The 20,731-nt window shown below is 39.2% G+C and overlaps 1 protein-coding gene across 1 annotated transcript in view; it reads right to left on the reverse strand.

Moving 5' to 3' along the window:
- Positions 1–20,731, reverse strand: part of COLGALT2 (collagen beta(1-O)galactosyltransferase 2) — a 103,841-nt gene that overhangs the window by 20,312 nt on the left and 62,798 nt on the right. Inside the window, exons 2-6 of the mRNA XM_010368950.2 lie at positions 19,828–19,938; positions 16,448–16,565; positions 14,962–15,096; positions 10,882–11,086; positions 5,514–5,633 (exon numbers count right to left, since the gene is read on the reverse strand). Of these exons, the coding sequence (XP_010367252.2) occupies positions 5,514–5,633; positions 10,882–11,086; positions 14,962–15,096; positions 16,448–16,565; positions 19,828–19,938 (689 nt within the window). The remainder of the gene's footprint in view (positions 1–5,513; positions 5,634–10,881; positions 11,087–14,961; positions 15,097–16,447; positions 16,566–19,827; positions 19,939–20,731) is intronic.

The raw sequence follows: 20,731 nt of genomic DNA on the forward strand, positions 1-20,731 counted from the left end.
CACACACTATTGCATTGACCGAGTCACTTCAGAGCTACAATCACAGATGTCAAATTGGCACTTGATACCACCAAATGATGTAACTGTCCTTTCATAGTAAATTTATTTTCCCACTCTTTGAGAGATTGTATCTTATGCCTTCTCTCTCCTGAAATCTCCAAAATCTCTGTCTAGCTCATGACTGGCCTATATACTTCAGAAAGAAAATATTCAAAATCAAATTAGATCTACCTTTTCAATCCACCTCAAGTCCACAAACCAAACTGCATGTGTATCGATACATTCTGCCATCCTATCTGCACAGTAGATGAAATGTCTATCTAGTATAGCCTCTCCAATATTGTCCTGGGCTGCAACCAAGTATAAAAACCCTCTTGTTTTCACCTTACAATTACCTTCTCTTCTACATCATCAAGATCTCCTTATATATTGGAACCTTGTGATTAGCATACAAACATAGTTATATTTCTATTTAAAAAAAAAAAAAAAAAAAAAACAGTGCAAACAGACAAACCCAACCCAACCAGAAAAATATTTCCCTTGACCTCCCACCTCCAACAGCCTCCATCCAATTTCTCCATTCCCCATCCCATCAAGATTCAGCTTTCTCATCTCCCCATTGGCTTCTCTTCAGTCCACTTGAATGGATTTGTGTCCTCATCATTGCACTGAAGTGGCCCTTATCAAGGTCCTCACAGACTCTGTCTTGACAGAACCAATGACCAATTCTTTATCCTCATTTTCCTTGGCTTCTCAGCAGCATCTTGGCTCCGTCTTGAAATACTTCTCAATTTTTCCTCCCAGCTCTCTGGCTGTTTGTCTTCCCTAGGGATCTGTCCTCTTCTCGTCCTGTGTTCTTTTACTGCATGAGTTCACACTGTTCCATGGCTTCAAATATCCTTCCAATGCTGATAATTCTCAAATGTCTGTCTCTAGCTGAAGTTTCTTCCCTGAACTCCAGACTCATATATCCAACTATCTTCTGGCTTTTCTATTTAGATGCCTAATAAATATCTTAAGCTTACGTGACCAAAACTACCTCCCCACCCCTGAGTCTTTTTCTATAAAGTCTTTCCCATCTCAGTAAATGGCATATCAGGCTAAAATCCTGGACTCATTCTTGATTCCTTTCTTTCCATCATGGATTGCATTCAGGTCTCTGTATGTCCTATTGGCTCCACCACCAAAATATATCCTCAATTTGTCTGTTTCTCATCACCTCCTTGCTATCGTTCACATCCCAATCACCATCATGTCTCACCAGGAGAGAGGTACTGGTCCCCTACACCCTAGTATCCTCACCACAGCCCAAATGATCCTTCTAAATGCACAAGTCACATCAGGCCAACCCCCCGTCTTCCAGGGATTCCCATTACTCTTGGAGTAAAATCTAAATTCCTTACCATGGCCAGAATGTTCGGTGAGATCTGGACATTTCTTCTCCCATTACTCCATCTCCCTTGACCCAACTCATTCTTTATACCCCAATCACGCTGGCGTTTTGTCCCTGGAACACCCCCAAGCTTTTCCTGTCTAACAGTCTTCACATGTGCTATTCTTTCTACTTGGGACATTCTTCACCCAAATATTCATGTGGCTGCTTCCCGGATATTTTGTCTGTTGTCTAACTCTCTGTGTTAGAATATAAGCTCCCTGATGGCAGGGTTTCTGCCTGTTTTGTTCACTGCTGTATGCTAGCATCTTGAACAATCTGTGGGGTACGGTACGTGTTGAATAAATCCTTACAGCCTGATTATCTCTTCTAACACCTTCACTGGCTCCTTAAGATGGCCATTCTTCTTGATCTGAGCATTCAAGGACCACAACAATGAAGCCACTCCACCCTCTCAAACTTTATTTCTCCCTACTGTTTTAAGTCAGCTCTCCTTCAGAGTGAGAATACTTTGTCTTTTCTTGGTCTGTTTCCTCTGCCTGTAGAGTCCTCACCATACCACTCCCCTTGTTTAAATTTTACACTTCTACCCAAGCTTAGCTTAAGAACCATTAAGACTTGAGGCTCTCCTGGATCACACAGGCCATAGCAATCTCTCTCTATCCCAAATTCCTATTTCTTTGATATTTTCTCCTTTCTCAAAATGCTATACTGCATTGTTAGTGTTTTTTTTTAAACCTCTGTCTGTTTCTCCTATTAAATCATAAGTACCTGAAAACAGAGAATTGATCATAAAATGTTTTGAATCCCCAGTACTTTCATAGAAGACACATACATTACAGGCATTCTATGTTTGCTCATGAATAAAATGCATGTATTAATGCAAGCTTGTTTAACCGTGGCCTGCAGGCCACATGTGGCCCAAGATTGCTCTGAATGTTACCCAATACAAATTTGCAAACTTTCTTAAAACACTATGTGATTCTTTTTGTGATTTTTATTTTTTTATTTTTTAGCTCATCAGCGATTGCTGTGTTAGTGTATTTTATGTGTGGCCCAAGACAATCTTTCTTCTTCCAATGTGGTTCAGGGAAGTCAAAATGTTGGACACCCTATTCCTATTCTTCAATCAGTGCAGTCTAACAACACTATTAGCAGCCATTTATTTACTGCTCATTGGGTTCCAGGCACTATGCAAAGTATTTTTAACACCTAATCTTTTACTAGAGAAGGATACTTGACTGACAGGATTTTGTCATTACCAACTTTTTATTAATCTTACATGGACCTGTAGGCCATATTTCTGCATTATACCCTTCAAAATTTGATTTTTCCAACATTTTCTTATTCCGATTATGCTCTATATTTTTAAAATTCAGAAAAGGAGGTAAATAAAATGTGATATGTAAAGTGCTTAGCACTAGAGGTGGCATGCGTTGGGAGATCAATGATGAAAGTTATAATTTACAGGTTCTTCTCAAATGAACTCTACCTGGCTAGCATGGTAGTGTGCATATTTGTAATTTGCAATCATTAAAATCTTTATTGATGACATGTGCATTTCTATGTACTGAGAACTTACACTTTCAGCCCTGTGGAAGAAAACAAGAGAACATAAGGTCTGGCTGGCCTCTCTCTGAGGTCAGAGAGACTCTCCGTACTTGGGAGTCAAGACCGAGAGCCATGAAACAGGGATAATAAGGGACAGCACTTTATCGAGAGCTAAAAGGGGTCATAATAATAGCAGCACCTCACTATTTTATAGAGTTGATACATTCTTTTGTTTGTTCCTCTCAACATTGCAAAATCACTCTATAGATGAAGAAACGAAAGTCCTGAAATCTGATTCTCTCTTCATAAGTGACAGTGTCTAAGTTCAAGCCCATAATTCTGGCTTTGGCTTCAGTGCTCCTGTCAATACAGTTTTCATTCATTCATTTGCTCATTTGTTCATGCATTCAGCAGATATTTTTTTGGTAACAACTACATGCCACGCACTGTGCTAAGTGCTTGGGATACAAAGCAATAAGATGCCACCCATATCCTTTAGGGCCTAGAACATAGGGAAAGCGGCAGAACAAGTATGTATTAAAGAAATTCACAAAGGAGATTACTGAGGGCTGGTTCAAGAAATACTGTCACAGTGAACCAGCTTCTTATTCCATCATTTCATCATCATTCATTCAGTCATTTAACAAATATTTACTAGGCATCTACCAGGTGACAATGTGCTAGGTCCTGAGACTAACATGATGAAAAAGGAATTTATAGTGTAGTAGCAAGGGAGTGGGAAACAGATACTCATAGATAACTCAGTGAATCTAAAAATAAACTCATGGTTTCTCTTTTCTTTTCTTTCTTTCTTTCTTTCTTTCTTTCTTTCTTTCTTTCTTTCTTTCTTTCTTTCTTTTTTTTTTTTTTTTTTGAGATGGAGTCTCACTCTGTCACTCAGGCTGGAGTGCAATGGTGCAATCTTGGCTCACTGCAACCTCCGCCTCCTGGGTTCAAGCAATTCTCCTGCCTCAACCTCCCGAGTAACTGGGACTACAGACATGCACCACCATGCCCGGCTTATTTTTGTATTTTTAGTAGAGACAGGTTTCACCATGTTGGCCAGGCTGATTTCAAACTCCTGACCTCAGGTGATCCACCTGCCTCGGCCTCCCAAAGTGCTGGGATTACAGGCATGAGCCACCACGCCGGCCATGGTCTCTTTTCAAACCTCTCCTTTATTCTACATGCCCTATTCCATTTAAAGTTCCTAAAATCATCCCCAGACACTGAAGACAGAACCTGGGAGTTTTCTCTATACCTCCCTTTTGCTCATCCACCTACAATTAACTCTTGGCTGTGTCCTTTCAAGACTATGTCCTAAGCTTCTGTTCCTTCCTCTCCATTCCCACTGCTACTGCTCTAGGTCAGGTCTTTACCACCTTTTGCCCAGTAGCCATGAAATGTCCAAAGTGGTCTCTTCACCTCTGGTCTGAGACCAGCAGCCATTGCCCATGCATCCCATGCATGCTCCACCTACACTTTTCTAACCACTAGAGTGACCTTTCTAAATCCAAATTCAACCTGACATTTCTGTGCTAAAATCTTTTTAAGAGCACCCATCCTTTCAGCTAAAGCCCAAATACCTTCTTATACATCAGAGCCTCTTGGCGGGGCTCCTGCCCACTTTCTAGCCTCAGTTCCTGCTGTTCCTCCCTAACAACCTCCACTGCCCACACATACACCTCCTATGCTCTACTGATGAATAACAGAAAATAGTCCCACCTTTGGGAAGCCATTTCAACATCTTCCCCTAGGTTAGGTGGATTGGTTACTTTCTCTTTTAGCTACCATTGTACATCACATATAATAAAAAGCATAGCTACCGATGACTGAGCACAGCAATTCATGCATCATGCCAGACCCAGAGGCAATAACAATAGTGTTTAAGGACATGAACTTTGGAGATAGCAAGATGGGTTCAAATCCCAATCTGTCATTTGTTTAGCAGAATGCTCTAGGGCAAGTTACTTAAGGTAACATCTCATTATTTTTAATCTTTAATATGGGCATAATAAAACCCCTTCATTGAGTTGTTGCAAGGATTAATGAAACAATGTACAAAAAGTGCTTAGCACTTTATGATGTAACAGTGGTATCTGTGACATCATGAGCTATTGTTAAGTTGAAATCATAATTACTGTGGCTGTATTAGACATTTTACATATACCATGATGAATCTGCCCAAAAACCATGGAAGTTTTCATTATTTCCATTTTACAACTAAGGATATTACTTACTCAAAGTTATATAATTAGAAAGCAGCCAAGTTAGGTTTAAGTCCACACCACAAAACACTGTTATAGCACTTATCAGATCTTTTGGAAAGTATTGACTTGTGTACCCAGCTCTCTTCCAGGATGGGAAGCTCCCAGAAGGCAAAGACCTTGTCATATTCATATTTCCCATAGGAAAAGTTTAGGAAACAATGAACAAATGAATAGCTACGTATTCAGCCAGAGGAGACTGATGGCCGTGAGATTCCAATCCTGGAAGAGAAGGGAAGTGGCTGGTATGGTCACTGTGGCAATGGAACGATAGCCATCCCCCCCGCTCCTGGGTCACTCACTCATTGCTTCAATCTGCACATGTATGAGGTTCTCGATGTCTTCCTGCAGTGTCTGATGGGGCTTCAGGGGGATGGGCAGGTAGCCATAGTGCTCTCTGTTGCAGAGGTACATCTGGATGCCTGAGGATCCGAGAGAGGGACAAAGCCAACAATCAGAAAACACACTGCTGAGTGACAAGGGAGGAGAAGGAACCTGAACTGTGTCTGATGCTGAGTTTGACATTGTAATTACATAAGTGGTTGTTTCAGGTATGTCTATAGACCTAAAAAATGCTCCTTTATTCAAAAAGTAAAATACAGCATTGGGGACTAATAAAAACACTGGGCTATTCTTCAACCCAGAGGAAATTGATTTTTTCTCTCTGAAGAAAAACCAAACTCGTGGCCTGGAATGAACATAAAAGGCATGAAAGGATCAAAAGGGAGGCAAGGAATTCCCATTCCGGAGAGCAGAATGGAACACTGTAATCCACCTACAGGAAATAACGAGAAAATCAGGAATGAAATCCACATCTGATATGAAAGCAAACAAGAAAATTCTGTAACTGCTGACAGATTATTAAAGCTAAATCTAGGCATACATAGAACAAAAAACGAAAAAACAAAGGAAATTTAAAATTCTCCAAGATTCTCCTTGGTTTTATTGCTTCCCTTAGCAGGCATGGATTTGGAGCCAACCAACAGATATGAAACTTCCAAAATCAGTTCATATAGAGACAAAAAAGTCTGCATTTCAGAATGTTCTTTTAAGAACCTGTAGTGTGACAATACCAGAAACATGCAATACCCTTCTCACATTCAAATTGGTCTTCATAGCCCCACCTGATAACTTGCACAGTTATAAGGCATCTGTGTTTAACCAGACAGCTAGAAATATAGGAATCAGGATGGTCTTATACAGATCATTGGTCAGCAATTGACACTCCTGATCAATGAAAAGACTGCTTAGTGAAAAGGATGAGTCCGCCATGTATCCAAGCCTCTGGTCCATGTATCCAAGCCTCTGATTTGTTAATTGTGATAATCATCACTGTTTTCTGGAGAGAGAATTTTCTGCATAGGGACTCCTCTATTTTGTGTAGATGAAATTTCCTCCAGTCAGCTACATCATCTGTCAAATCAGGTGAAGCTGTCTCATGGAATTAACAGAGCAGAAGGAGAAAAGAAAATAACCTTTATTCCCTGCTTTTATGGAATCTGGCTTGAATCAAGGTTGGTCTACCAAGCACTGTCCCTTCTCTTGCCTTCACCAAGCAAACTCATTAGCTCTGCTGTTTGACCACATGAATGCTTCCGGGGAGCTTCAAAGTGCACCTTCTTGTAAAGTCATGATGAATTCAGGAAGTGGATGGAAAAAGATATTAAAGTTGCATCTCCACCCTAATTAGGCAAACAATTTTACCAATTAACTTTCTGAGGCTTCCATAAACAAATGATATGATACATATCCAAACTATCCATCAAGTGTGAGGGTACAAGGAAGGCATTTTTAGACATGCAAGACCATAATATATTTACTTGCCATCATACTTTTTCAGAAAGTTACTGGATGATGTGGGAGAAGGATGAGGAGGAAAGGAATGAAGAGGAGGAGGAGGAAGAAGAGGAGGACGATTATAACCAGCAAGAAAGATTATAAACAACATGAACAGAAGAGTCAGTGTATAAGAGAAGAGAAATAAGTCTTAGGTCGATAGCTGCAGCACCACTCGGATTAGAATATATTAGAAGGCTCCAGGACAGACATCCTTACAAACATGCAAAAAAGGACATCTGACAAATCTGAACATTCTGAGAGGAGTTTGAGGTAATTAGTGATTAGTTTTGGATCATACTAGTAATAATAAAACTAAGCAAAAAAAAGGCAATTATTACAGGAATTGCCTCCAAAGAAAATTAATGGCAAAGGAAAACTAATCATAGCCTATAAATGACCAAGCTTGGAGTTAGGCTTGCATGATTACAACAAGAACACTGACCATCAATCTGTTTGAAATGACATTGGGAGAACAGGGTGTTGAGAAGAATGTGTTTGCATGCAGAGGGCAAAAGGCAGAAAGAGAGCTAACTCCTCACTGTCTACAGTGGAGAGTCAATACATAATGCCTACGGTGCAGCCAGAAAATCAAGAAGTAGCAATGTATGCATATTATTTAACATGGATGTAAATATTATACTAAAATGATCACTTAAAAGAGATATCAGTGGTTGCCTTCTGGAGGAGAGAAATGATGCAGGGTGATGTGCAAGGGACTGTTCTTTTCTTAATAAACCATGGGGAACTATAAGAATACTTTCAACCATGTGCATGGGCAGTTTGATAAAAGAAAATGTATTAATAATTAGATAAAGTCTATGAAAGAGTCTGCACTCCCAGTGAAAGCTGCTTCTGGGGAAGACAGTTTTTCTTTTGAAAAAGAAAAGTGAATTACACTACATTTTGAAGGACTTTGTTTTTCTTTTAAACATATAAAACATTTTCTTGTACTCACATAGTAACTTAACATTGCAGATTGATAAAATTATCCCTATCTTTGGTGATGAAAAATCAGACTCAGGCTGTCACTTGTCCAAGGTCACATAGTAAGTCATTAGTGCCAAATCTTTGTCCCTAAAGAGCCAATGCCAAGTGCTTTCTATCCACCCAGTAACTGGAAACTCAGTTCCAAGACCATTAGTCACTAGGGGATTGCCATCCCTCCACATGGGGACAAATGTGACCACTACCAGTGGTGTCCAGGATCTGTCTGCCTATTGCCCATATCACTTGCCTCTTGACTCACATCAGACATTTGGAAGATGACTGACTGGCGCCGGGATGGTTCCTGTGGCCATAATACAAAACCCAGATCATGGGCCACAATGGGAGGGGAACTCTTGACCCTGGACTCATTACAGTCACAGAGACTCGCCTGTGACCATATGTGCTCTCTTCTTGGACTAGATGGGTGGCCAAGCCCCACTCACCAGCACACTTGGATTGCCCCTCACTCATCACCCACACAGCGCAATGGCTAGAGTCTGGGGTGAAAGATTTAGGACTGAGGTTTGTGGTTGGATGGTCCTGCCCGGGACATAGATGATACACAGCTAGGGAGCTTCAGAAGAGTGAGAACAAAAGAATACCAATCATATTTCATGAAGAAAGAGGGAAAGTGCTTTGCTTTAAAACTAAAGAAGAAGAGCCTAGAGACACGCCCCGGGCTGCACATGACTCCCAGGCTCATTCACGTTTCTCTGGAAAATACTTAGAGATAAGTACAATATTACCTTAAAATCCACAGTTGTCAAGAAATACCTTTCATTTCCCCAAAATGACAGTGAATCTTTCCTGCCTTGACTCCTGCCCTGTTCATGGTCTGCACTGCCAATCTGGCCCTTAGTTTTCACTGCTTCATGACTATTAGTTGTGTTTTCACACATAAAAATCTTAACTCCCAACTAACACAGCGCCAGGAACAGAAGGAAACACTTGGGAGTTCATCTCTCTCTTTCCTTTTCTATTTCTCCTCTTCCCAGATGAGTCACCAAACAACTTTGGGTGTCTACCTGTTTTCAGTGTTCTAAAAAAGCCTTTGCAAAATCTGACCAACAGCACACAAAGTCCTGGTGAACAGACGAAGCACAGGGCAGAGCTGAAAAATTCCTGCTTAACCTGAATCACTTTTCCCACCCCAATATCCAGGTATTCGTTTCATACAATATATCATCACAATTTAGTGCATGGGGTCATAATAACGCTTTGTGCAGTGACTATAAAGGAAGACTCTGTTAGGCAGGGCCATTCGTGTAATTGTTAATATCTCACTTTCTTGGAACATCCTAGCTTCAGCCTCTGAAGGAAAGAGATTGGCACTCAAGGACTCAGAAGGCTCTGACTTTGTTTCCCATCCTGGGGAAGTCAGAGCAAATCACAGACCAAATGAAAAAAGCAGGTTCCATTAACATTGACATAGGAATCTTTGCAAAAAACTTCCAATCATATGAAGATTGCTTTTGCCTAGACACAAGGGCTACAAAATGCCTGCACCTGGCCAAAGGGTCTAAATTGCTCTAGCAGCCAAGGGGGAAATCAGCCTGATCCATTTCTACCAAATATTCTCATTCTCAGCAAATCTACAACTGATGAATGGGACACCTATGGCTTTAAGGAGAACCTGATGTGTGAACTGTAGCTTGAATTTGTATTAACATTCTCATCTGCCAGCCACTTCCTCAGCTGCCTGAAGATCTTTGCACCATGTTTTCCACCCTCAGTTATATGGCCACACTGAGTTTATTCACCATCTTCTTGGTTTATAACCTATTTTTGCTAGTAGTTAAGTGACACATTTCTGGCACATTAATAATGGGACCCAACTTCTGTCAGGAAAGTCTGAATTGTCCTAATAAAGCTTTGCTCTGTTAGATGCCATGTGTCCTGCTGTTGAACTGCTCTTGTTAATTCTGTCCTCCTGAAGCAAGTGTAGGGTGAAATGAGAAAAATAACTTTCCTTCCTGTTGACTTGTCTTTCTCAAAAATCTACAGGCCCCACTAGAAATGCTTTCCCAGTGGTTCATAAAGGACTTCAGTCTCGCTTTGCCTCTCCTTCCACAGGGACTGAGGCCAAGACTGTTTGGTGCCTCTTTATCTGTTCTTTCCTTCTTCTGGAGTGTGAAAATTGCAGTGCATGCATGCAGAGAATAAAGATGACATTCTGAGCCTCCCTTACAGTGAGGTATTGTCCTGTAACTAAGCTCTGGCTAATGGGATTTTCATGGAACTGCTGCATTCAACTTCTGGATTGCACCCTTCAAGGGACAGGGAGAGTTCTCCCTGCTGTTTCTGCCTTGCTGGCTGAAACGCATCCATGGTAGTGAGACACCTGGGACTCCACAATTAAGGGCAGTACCTTGTGGAGAGTGAGAAGCCTGGGACTCTGAACACTTTGTGGAACAAAGTCACTATAGCAACTCAGACTTTTTCAAGAAGAAATAAACTTCCATTTTTAAAGTCTGGGATCTTTGCCAGTGTTGTTTTAGGCCTCTGTGACAGTTTCCTAATTAATAAATGGACTTCTATGATAAATAATTGCAATGCAGTAGCACCATAGAGAACCAATCACCTTCCCATAACTCCCAACATCACCACCAGTCCCTCCAACCCAAAACAGAGTGGGTTCCTGGGTAGAGGCCAGCCCTGGCTCTTGGTAATTGGTGCTCCCAGGGACAGCAACATAGAGGGTGCTGGTATGGTTATTGCAGACAATTTATTGTCTCTCACTACCCAAAATATGAGGGTATTTTTAAAAATAAAATGCACAAAACAAAGGAGCTGGTCATTTTGCTGTGTCTCCATGGTGGTACTACAACCAAAGACAAACGGTACCTGCTTGCCTGCTGGAGAAGGCAAAGACAATGATGTCATCAAAGGTCCAGGTGTAGTCCTGGTGTGGGGGGTAGAAAGTCAGCTTGTCCGAGGACTCCTTCCTGAGGTCAATTAGGAAGGTGGAGTGGACCATGGGGACGGGGAAGCAGCCTGACCTCTTCCATTCTCTAATCTGAACGTAGTCTGGGGTCCTCTTATAGAAGCCCTGTAAAAGAGCAAATAGGTGCGTTGTGTTTTCTGACCTGAAGTCTTCATCTTTCTCAGTCATTTGCTAGGCTGATTCCTTTCAAGTCGTCACCAGCTAAATACAAGCTCCCAAAAAAAGCCACCTTCACTCCTCTTATCATGGCCTATGAATTTCCAGGTGAGCACAGGAAACGCTGTCTACATATAAAATAATACTAAAAGGGTCTTGATATAAGAAATAACTTTGATTTCAACATCTCTTGATTTAATAATTTCATAAAAGTGTATTTTATGTTGACTTATGATGAAATATGAAGCATGAGTATTAAGAAGTGACAGAGCAGTTAAGAGCACAGGTTCCAGTGTCAGACTCCCTGAGTTCAAATCCCACTTCAGCTACTTATTGTCTGTGGGTATGGGGCAAGTGACTCAACCTTGCTGCACTTATTTCCTCATCTCCAAAACAGGGACGATGGCACTATCTACTCCATGGGATTAGCTGTAAAATTTAAGTAAGGTAGAACCTGAATAGTGTTGAGTGTACTGCCCAGCACCAAGAATGTACCAACAAATATTGGCTCCTATTAAAATGACATTACACTATGGTTAATACTTGTAATTAAACATGCATTACTTAGATATACAAATGAGGTCTTTCAATGCAGTTACTTAGTCAATATACTGGCGAAGCTGCAGCTACTCCACAGTTTTTGGGGATTCAACTTCTGAAACTTCCTTCTGCACAAGCACATGGGACAACCAGTTTCCTTATTCCAAAGCTCAAGTCATTTCCAGAAAAGATGAAGATATATCTCAACAAAACATGCTTATGAAACATACTTGTGGAAGCTTTGCCAGGCATTTTGGAAAACGTTCTAGGTGATGGCAGCTCACTGGGATGAGTGTGAAGTTTTGCAAGGCCAGCACTCTGAAGGGCACGACACTCTGGATGCAGTTCTTATGTGCTCATTAATCAGTTGCATCACTTTATGGTCACATTTCCTGTTGTCATTCAGCATCCACACATAAGGCGCTACAGCCTCATCTACTTCTCTGACACTCCCTTCACGGTTCTAGAAGAGTGTCCTAGCTTAGCTAACCCTAATGCTGACCCCATGATAAGGGAGGAGGATCACAAATGAGGACTTAGAAGATGTGGGTCTCAGAGTCATCTTAATCACCTTCTAGCTGTTCGATCTTGGCCCATGGCTACCCTCTTTGAGCCTGAGCTTTTTCTCCTGAAAAACGGGATAACAGCTGCTCTGTCAATCTCAAAGAGCTGCAGAATGAATCACATGTAATAAGGTCTATGAACCTATTTTGGAAACTGCAATTCATTATATGAAGTATTATTATTACTATAATTTTTTATTAGCCTTTAACTTAAGGATTATTTAACATCCTCTATGGTTTCTCCTAATACTTCAGCTTATGAGCAGTCTTCCAAGGGATAAAGGGAACTTGGGTTTTTAAAAAGGCTGCCTAAGTACTTGTGTCAAATATAAAGTTCTAGATTACTTAGGAACAATATTCCCAGAATGAGAAGCTTGGAAAATCCATGATGATGATGAATCACAGAATATCCTTGGGGTGGGGGTGAGAAGGAAGGAAGCAGGGAAAGTGAGAGAGAATAAATGTGCCTCCTGCAAAGAGGCAGAGATGATGAATGTGTTTCTTTTTCCACATAAATTGAATCTTGTTGGTAATAATTCCTGTTCACTGGCCAGACAACATCACGGTCATTTTATTTTGAATGAGTTTAAAGGCTCTGGGAACCAGGCCCTGACTTTAGCTTATGAAGTCACTGGCCTTTTCTAATCCTGCTCTAGTAGAGACTAACTGGGATGGCAGAAAGCCAAAAATAAATGGAAGAAAATAATAATTGTCCCTAAGTTGCTCAGAATTTAATTTTACTGTACAAAATAAGTGAGCACATTTCTCCTATTTGCTTTTAAGCCTGAAAGCAAATAAGGAGATAATACAAATTTGTAGGCTGTGGCCACTAGGATAACCCACCCTTGTTGCTGGTGTCAAAGCACAACTCATTAAAAACAACCTTCAAGTGACTCTGCCATGTGAAACACTGAAAGTGTATGAATTTAAACGAATATAATGTTTTCTCCCAAGGAAGTGAGGAAGTGAATGGCCATTAGAAATATGAACATATTATCTTCCCAAAAGAGACACAGAAAATAACACACATTCAAAATATCTTACAACTAGAAGAAATAATTACAACAAAAGAGGAATGTTTCATCCAGTGGTGTACCAGACCACACATTGTTAAATTTTCAGAAATTTTGCAAACCAGTTGACATGTTGATAGCTTGGAATCCATAAAAACAAAAATCGTGTTAATCCCCAACACTCTAATGACACCTCAGGTGGCAGTTTTGCATATTTTTAACAGCTATATCATCAAGTGGCTACACTGCAGTTTACTTAACCTTTCCCTTAGCTTAACAACATTTAAGTTGTTTGCATGGTGGGAGCATTTAAACCATAAAAATTGGCAAATGCTATCAACTAGGGTTTTTCCCACAAAAACCCAGTTATTAAACATTTATCAGCACACTACTGGCCTTATTTCTCATCCAAAACAAAACCAAATATAAAGGGGAGACTCAAACTTTAGCCCTTTGGCCATGAGAATACATTGAACATACTCTTTGTTTTTTTGAGACAAGGTCTCAGTCACTTAGGCTGGAATGCAGTGGTGTGATCATAGCTCACTGCAGCCTCAACTTCTTGGGCTCAAGCAATCCTCCCTGCTCAGCCTCCCGAATAGCTAGAACTATAGGTGTGCACAACAACACACCTGGTTAATTTTTTCATTTGTTGTAGAGATGAGGTTTCGCCATGTTGCCCATGTTGGTCTCGAACTCCTGGGCTCAAGTAATTGTCCCTCCTCAGCTTCTCAAAGTGTTGAGATTACAGGCGTGAGCCACTGCTCCTAGCCAATATACCTTATTTTGCTTAGCACATTTTTATCCTACATTGATACATATTACATTAATCAGTTGAATTTATCTCTCTAATTCTTTAATTAAAGAATAAAAAATACAACCAGCCATGAGCATTCGCTAAAACAGACCTCTAGACTTTGAAGATTTTACTATTAAAAAAAGAAATAATAAAAATTCAAACCTTTTTTAACTTGAATTTCATAAAAATAACCTAATATGGTAGTTTTCATTATTAGAACTCTTTGGAAATAAATTTGGCAACATACATCAAAGGTCATTGAAATATTTATAGTCTTTGACTCGGTAATGTCACTTCTGAAAAGCTATCCTAAGGATATAATCTTAAATGCTGAAAAATTATATTAATCATGATGGTCATGATAGTTAAAAGTTGTGAATAATTTAAATGTTTTTCAAACCAAGATAAAGGTTAAGTAAACTGGAATATAGCCACTTGATGATAATACAGTTATTAAAAACGTGCAAGTTTCTATCTATGATGTTGTTACAGTGATGGGAATTTAACATGTTTTGTTGGTTTTCTTTTAAACTTTTTTAAATTTCTAAGTTTTTCTATAGTGTTCTTATGTTAGTTTTGTAATGACAAAAAGAATTAATTAAAAATAGTAATTCCTGAATTGGGTGGGGGGAAAGTACAAATTCCAGCATGCTTTATTGGCTAATTTGAAGTTTCTAAGGCTAAGCTCTTTAGACTATTTTCTTCAATAATTAATTAATACAGAAGAGCTCAACTGGGTTGTCGCATTGGACCTAGATTTACCGCCCTTCCTGAAAAATGCTTGCTCTGGGAACACAATGACATGCATGTTTCAAGGGAGTAAACAGGAGAAAGGTGAATGGGACTACATTGACTCGGTGTTGCCTTGTGAAAACTAGTAGCCTTAATTCATTTAAGCAAAAGACTTGCCTTAGGGGTGATTCCGCACCAGAAATTAGAATACAGGCCCCGAGACTCCAGCATGGGGGCCACAATAGTTTTGTTTTCTGCAATCAGTAGATTGAGGGTCTGTGGATTAGTCAGGAAATTGTCAACATCTATGAACTAGGAAAAGAAAAGGATAATGTTAGGTGAAAAGGTACTTTTCAGTAATGAGTTTGAGAATAACCCAACCCTTCTGAAGGATCCCAGAAACTTGCTCATGACATATGGAACTAGTTATCTCTGTCCTCCTTATTGAAACCCATTGCAGCTAGGTGACTTTCATTCAGTCAAACTACATTTAGTCTAACTTCCTATGTTGGGCTCTGCATTAGGCACTAAGCAATAAATCAGGCTGCCACGCTGGGCACAGCCTCAACCAGGACCCACCCTACACTTTGGCTAGTGTTTTAGGCACAAGATATTAATGGTTCCCAAGCCATTAAAGGTTCATTCAAAAACACTTATTGACTGCCCAGTCTAGGTACAGATGGGCATACCTACTTAGCTTTTCTATAGTAATGCCAGAGTAGCTCAAAACAGATCTATCAATGCATTTTAATGTTATAAGTAGAATTTTTGTTTAAGTACATTATATCAACCCATGCTAACCAGTGAAACTATTTCCTATTCTTAGAAGCCCATGTTAACAGTGATTTATTTACAGAGACAGTATAACAACAGATTCTAACATATAAAAGAAATAATCATATGAACTGTACACTGAAAAAGGGATAAACTGACAGATTTTACATTTTGTAGGTTTTATCACAATAAAAAAATCAGAAGTCTTCGTTTTTATGATAGTCCATCTGTTTACCCAAAATTTTGTGATTTAGCATTTGTACACTTCAATGGCATTTAAACAGCTACACAATGTTAAATATTGTTAGTACAATTTGAAAACTTCCATGAAAGGATTTGTGTCACAAGTGTGCATGACACATTATTGGGCAGATTTTCACTGTGATGGAGGGACTGGGGATGGACATAAGTTCTCAAAGACAGCATCACCGGGAGCAACCAGGAAGCCAAGTAACATGCTACTCCCCAGATCATTCAGGAGCAAAAGGGAACCGTTTCAGAGCTGTTCAGCTCAATTATTTTTTTAGATAATTACTTTTCATATCCCCAAATTCTTCCAAAAAGTTATAAGAACAACTTACATTGTTTTACCTACAGCATTTCCCATGAACTAGAAATATGCAGAGTTCTATGCCTGTTGCATGACAGAGACTAAATAATTCAGGTTCTTCTTCACCTACCCACCAAAAATGCATGTGGGCCTGAAGATGAAGTCCACGTAGCCCAATATTAAACTACCAAAAATTTCCTTGTGCCTTTCTTAAAAAGTGGGGGAGGCACTGTCTAAGCCAAAGGTTGTTTTGATTGCATCCATGGTTCTAGTTTCTGGATGACTGATTTGGATACATTCAAGATGACAGCTGTCAAGAAATCAAACATCTGTTTTTACCAGAATGTAGTCTGACCATTTTTCCCTCGCAGTTCGAAGGGCTGCCTGTCGTAGTTTCATCACATGGGCAAACCGGGAGCTTGGCCAGTGCTTTGGTCCAATTTCATCAGGGTAAGACCTAAAATAATAATGATAGCTCATCATTATTGAGTACCTACATGTACCAGCCTCTGTCCTAAATGTTTATATGTATTCATTCAATCTTCTATCAACCCCAGAAAGTAGATACTATTATTATAATCATCTCCATATTACAGATGAGGAAACTGGAGCAATGAGAAGTCAAGTAACTCACTGCTCATTGTAAACAACAATATTTACATGAAATATTTCAATGGGTTCTCATGAGAGCCCTTTGAGGTGAGTACTACTGTTCTCTGCATTTCACAGGTGAAGATATTGGGGTAGAGCAGTTAAGTCATTCATCCAATGTTACACAATGGGGCACAATCAAGATTTGAATCCAAGCAAAAAGCTCATGTTCCTAGACAATTTTTATACATCCCAACATCAAATAAATTTGGAGAGTATGCAGTGTAAAACATGAGTTTCCCAGGAAAAACAAAGGTTTAATTTACTTGTTGGAGTCTCCACAAATGATTCCACACAGTCTAACACATTGATCTGTCTTAGATAAAGTGAGGTCACGGAATCTCTATCAAGATTCACAAAACAGCCAGGCCAAGACTCCTCCATGGCCACATAGGCAAGTGGGTTGGAACACACTCCAAAACCCTTCTGAAGGCACCCAGCTGGCACGGACATTGATACTGTTGCAGTAACCCAAAACTGGCCACCACTTCAAGATCTCATAGCTGCACTGGCAGTACCTTTGTTTTAGTGAACAAAAAACTGCAAAAACAATGAGACTATAACTATACAAACAAGGTTAATAAAACTATATACAGCACAGGAATTCTCTGGAATGTCTTCCCCAACTATTGTTTCAATGAAAATCAGTGGAATTCTCATTTTTCTAAATACATTCCCCCCCCAAAATGCCTGCTCTAATATTTTTTCACACTGACCTTGGCATATAATAGATTTAGTCAAAACCTGGCTGCAGAGAACAGTACCAAGATGCAAAGAAGGGACACAAAATATTTCTGTGCCATTTTTATTAGGTCAAACTCCATTATAAGGCACTCTAAAGGAGTGTTTACAATCTTTTATGGTGTTCAGACTTCACTGTTAAATTTTGCTTGACATACAGTTCATGGGCTTGAATTTGAGAAATAAATAGGTATATATTATATTGTATATATTTATTTATAATATGAATATTTATAAGAATTCTTACATATAGAGAGACTAGAAGAACAGAAACTTGTTCTGGAATGGCACTTATTATTACTATAATACAAATTTGACTTTCAATAAATGACTTATCTGGGGAAGAAATTCAGGCAACTCCTTCATTCTATTTCTACAGTTCCTGAAGGTAAAATTGTAGTAGCTTTGGGAACATTTATAATAGTAAGTTTTAAACACATTTATTCTTGTTCTTATTTGTTCATCCAACCAGTATTAATTTAGTGCCTGCCAAGAATATGGCTCTGAGGGGATAGGGGGAATATAAAGTGTTTATATACTCTAGCCCCTGCCAAAGAACTTACAATTTATTTAGAAAAAAATATACCAATTGCATAGTTAATTAACAATGTTGGTTACATATATCATTGTGCCAGAAAGGATGACATAGAATATAAGCAATACAATTATTGAGACAAAGGTAGATATTTATAACTGAATGATTAAGAATGGGTTTCTATAGTAGGCATGATTTAAGGTAAGAGTTAGTTATGAAGAAGGAAAGGTCTTCCAGGACCTGCACAAGCAACAGTGTGGGGTTTGGAAATAAAAGGAATGTTCTGGATAAACCACATTTTCTTTTGGTGCTAAATTCATGGGTTTTAAAAATATAAGTCTTAGGTGTTTGAACTTCGTTCAGCTCCTAAAGAGTAAGTAAAGTATTTTTAATAAAGAAATGAAAACATTTCATTTGTATTTGAGGTAGATTGATTTGACTGTATTGTATGTAGGATGACTTGGAGATAGAATCAATTAAGAAATTGCTATGGTGGCCGGGCGCAGTGGCTCACGCCTGTAATCCCAGCACTTTGGGAGGTCAAGGAGGCAGATCACAGGGTCAGGAGATCGAGACCATCCTGGCTAACATGGTGAAACCCCCTCTCTACTCAAAATACAAAAAATTAGCCAGGTGTGGTGGCGCACACCTGTAGTCCCAGCTACTCAGGAGGCTGAGGCAGGAGAATCGTTTGAACCCAGGAGGCGGAGGTTGCAGTGAGCCAAGATCGTGACTCTGCACTCCACCCTGCGTGACAGAGCGAGACTCCATCTAAAAAAAAAAAAAAAGAAAGAAAAAGAAAAAGAAATTGCTATGGTAACCAGGCACAATGACTCACAGCTGTAATCCCAGCACTTTGGAAGGCCAAGGTGGGAGGATCGCTTGAGGCCAGGAGTTCAAGAACAGCCTGGACAACATAGTGAGATCATGTCTCCACAAAAAATAAAAATAAAATTAGCCAGGCACAGTGGTGCATGGTTGTGGTCCTAGCTATGCAAGAGGTTGACTGAGGAGTATTGCCTGAGCCCAGGAGTACGAGGTTACAGTGGAGCTATGATCATGCCACTGCACTCCAGCTAGGGTGATAGAGTGAGACCTTGTCAAGAAAGAAAGAAAGAGAGAAAGAGAGAAAGAGAGAAGGAAGGAAGGAAGGAAGGAAGGAAGGAAGGAAGGAAGGAAGGAAGGAAGGAAGGAAGGAAGGAAGGAAGGAAGGAAGGAAGGAAAGAAGGAAGGAAAGAAAAGAAGAGAAAAGAAGGAAAAGAAAGAAAGAAGGAATTTCTATGGTTAAGATAAGAAATAACCTAAATGAGCATCAGTAGGGGATCAATTAAATAATTATGGTAAATGCACACACAACAGTGACTATGCAGTTAAAAAAAAAAAAAGAAAATTAGCTCCTTAACTATTACTATAGAATGATTACCAAGATATAAGTTGAAAAAAGCAAGGTGTATGTAGAAAGTATACACATTTTCACTATGATCCTTCCAATATAAAAGTTTACATTTAAAATATGAATAAATAATATCAACATTTAAAAATATACACTGTCATGTCAATTTATTTATGAAGTAATGCAAACCTGAACTTGGCTGGCAGCTGTGGGAGTAAACAGGAAGAAAGTACTGTGAAGATCTCTAAAAGGGAGAAATCACAGATATTCAGAATTCACATAGGTGCAGAAATGAAAGACAATGAAAAGCACATGTGCCTCCAAACCTGGAAGCCCTAGAGAGCTAGTTAAAGAGGAAGGGTAAATAATGAGTTTACACATTTTGCTCTTGCTACTCACTCCGGTTCATCCATAGGCCTCCACTCCACATAGTGATAGAGTCTCTGTACATTTTTCAACCACTCCCTGAGTATTTCTGTTGTATTATCCACATTGTGATCGGTGGCTGCCCTGCATGAGAGAAAGCACAATATAGTTTAACTATGTCATCCAAAGAAAGAGAGGGAAATCCCAAAGACACCAAACTAACTGAAAGAAGAATGGCTACTCCTGGAAAAAAAAAATTGTATATGTGAAAGTAATTCCCTCATAGTCCAAACTAGACAATAAATTTCTAAAGTGAGAGACACTGCTTAAAATCATCTTTGTGTCGTTAGATCCTTAAACAGGGCTCAGCCAATTGGAGAACGTGTAAATAATTGCATTAATAAATAAACATATGAAAACACCAAAGATAAAATGAATTAACTGAGAGTCAATTACTGAATCCTCTTGGAAATTTTTCTATATGTTTTAATTTTCAGTTACCCAGGATGTAAACTTCACTTTTTAACTTCACTAACAATGACCCTCAATTTGAACAATAATTCTGCTTTATCTTCATTTCAAGTCAATTTCTGACTACAACGAAATATCTAGTCAGTGCTGCTTTAATCATTGTGAAGCTACAATAATAATTCTCAATATAAAACTCAAAAATTAAGGTATCTTCAATTATCTATTTTTGGATTAACTTTATCATCACATTTACAAAATAGAGTATTTTCAGAAGTCTTTAAATAATGTATACAAAACTTGTGCCTGTTCTACCTTGAAAGTTTAACAAACGGATCCACTTGTAAAGGGGCTTAACTCATTTATTAAAAAAGTATTTTCAAACTGTATCACAAAGCAAAACCCAACACATGTAAAACGGTTATTCAGAACACCTATAAATGAAGAGATAATGAAATGAAAAACAGAA

The sequence above is a fragment of the Rhinopithecus roxellana genome, chromosome 8, assembly GCF_007565055.1.
Source record: "Rhinopithecus roxellana isolate Shanxi Qingling chromosome 8, ASM756505v1, whole genome shotgun sequence".
Classification (NCBI taxonomy): domain Eukaryota; kingdom Metazoa; phylum Chordata; class Mammalia; order Primates; family Cercopithecidae; genus Rhinopithecus; species Rhinopithecus roxellana.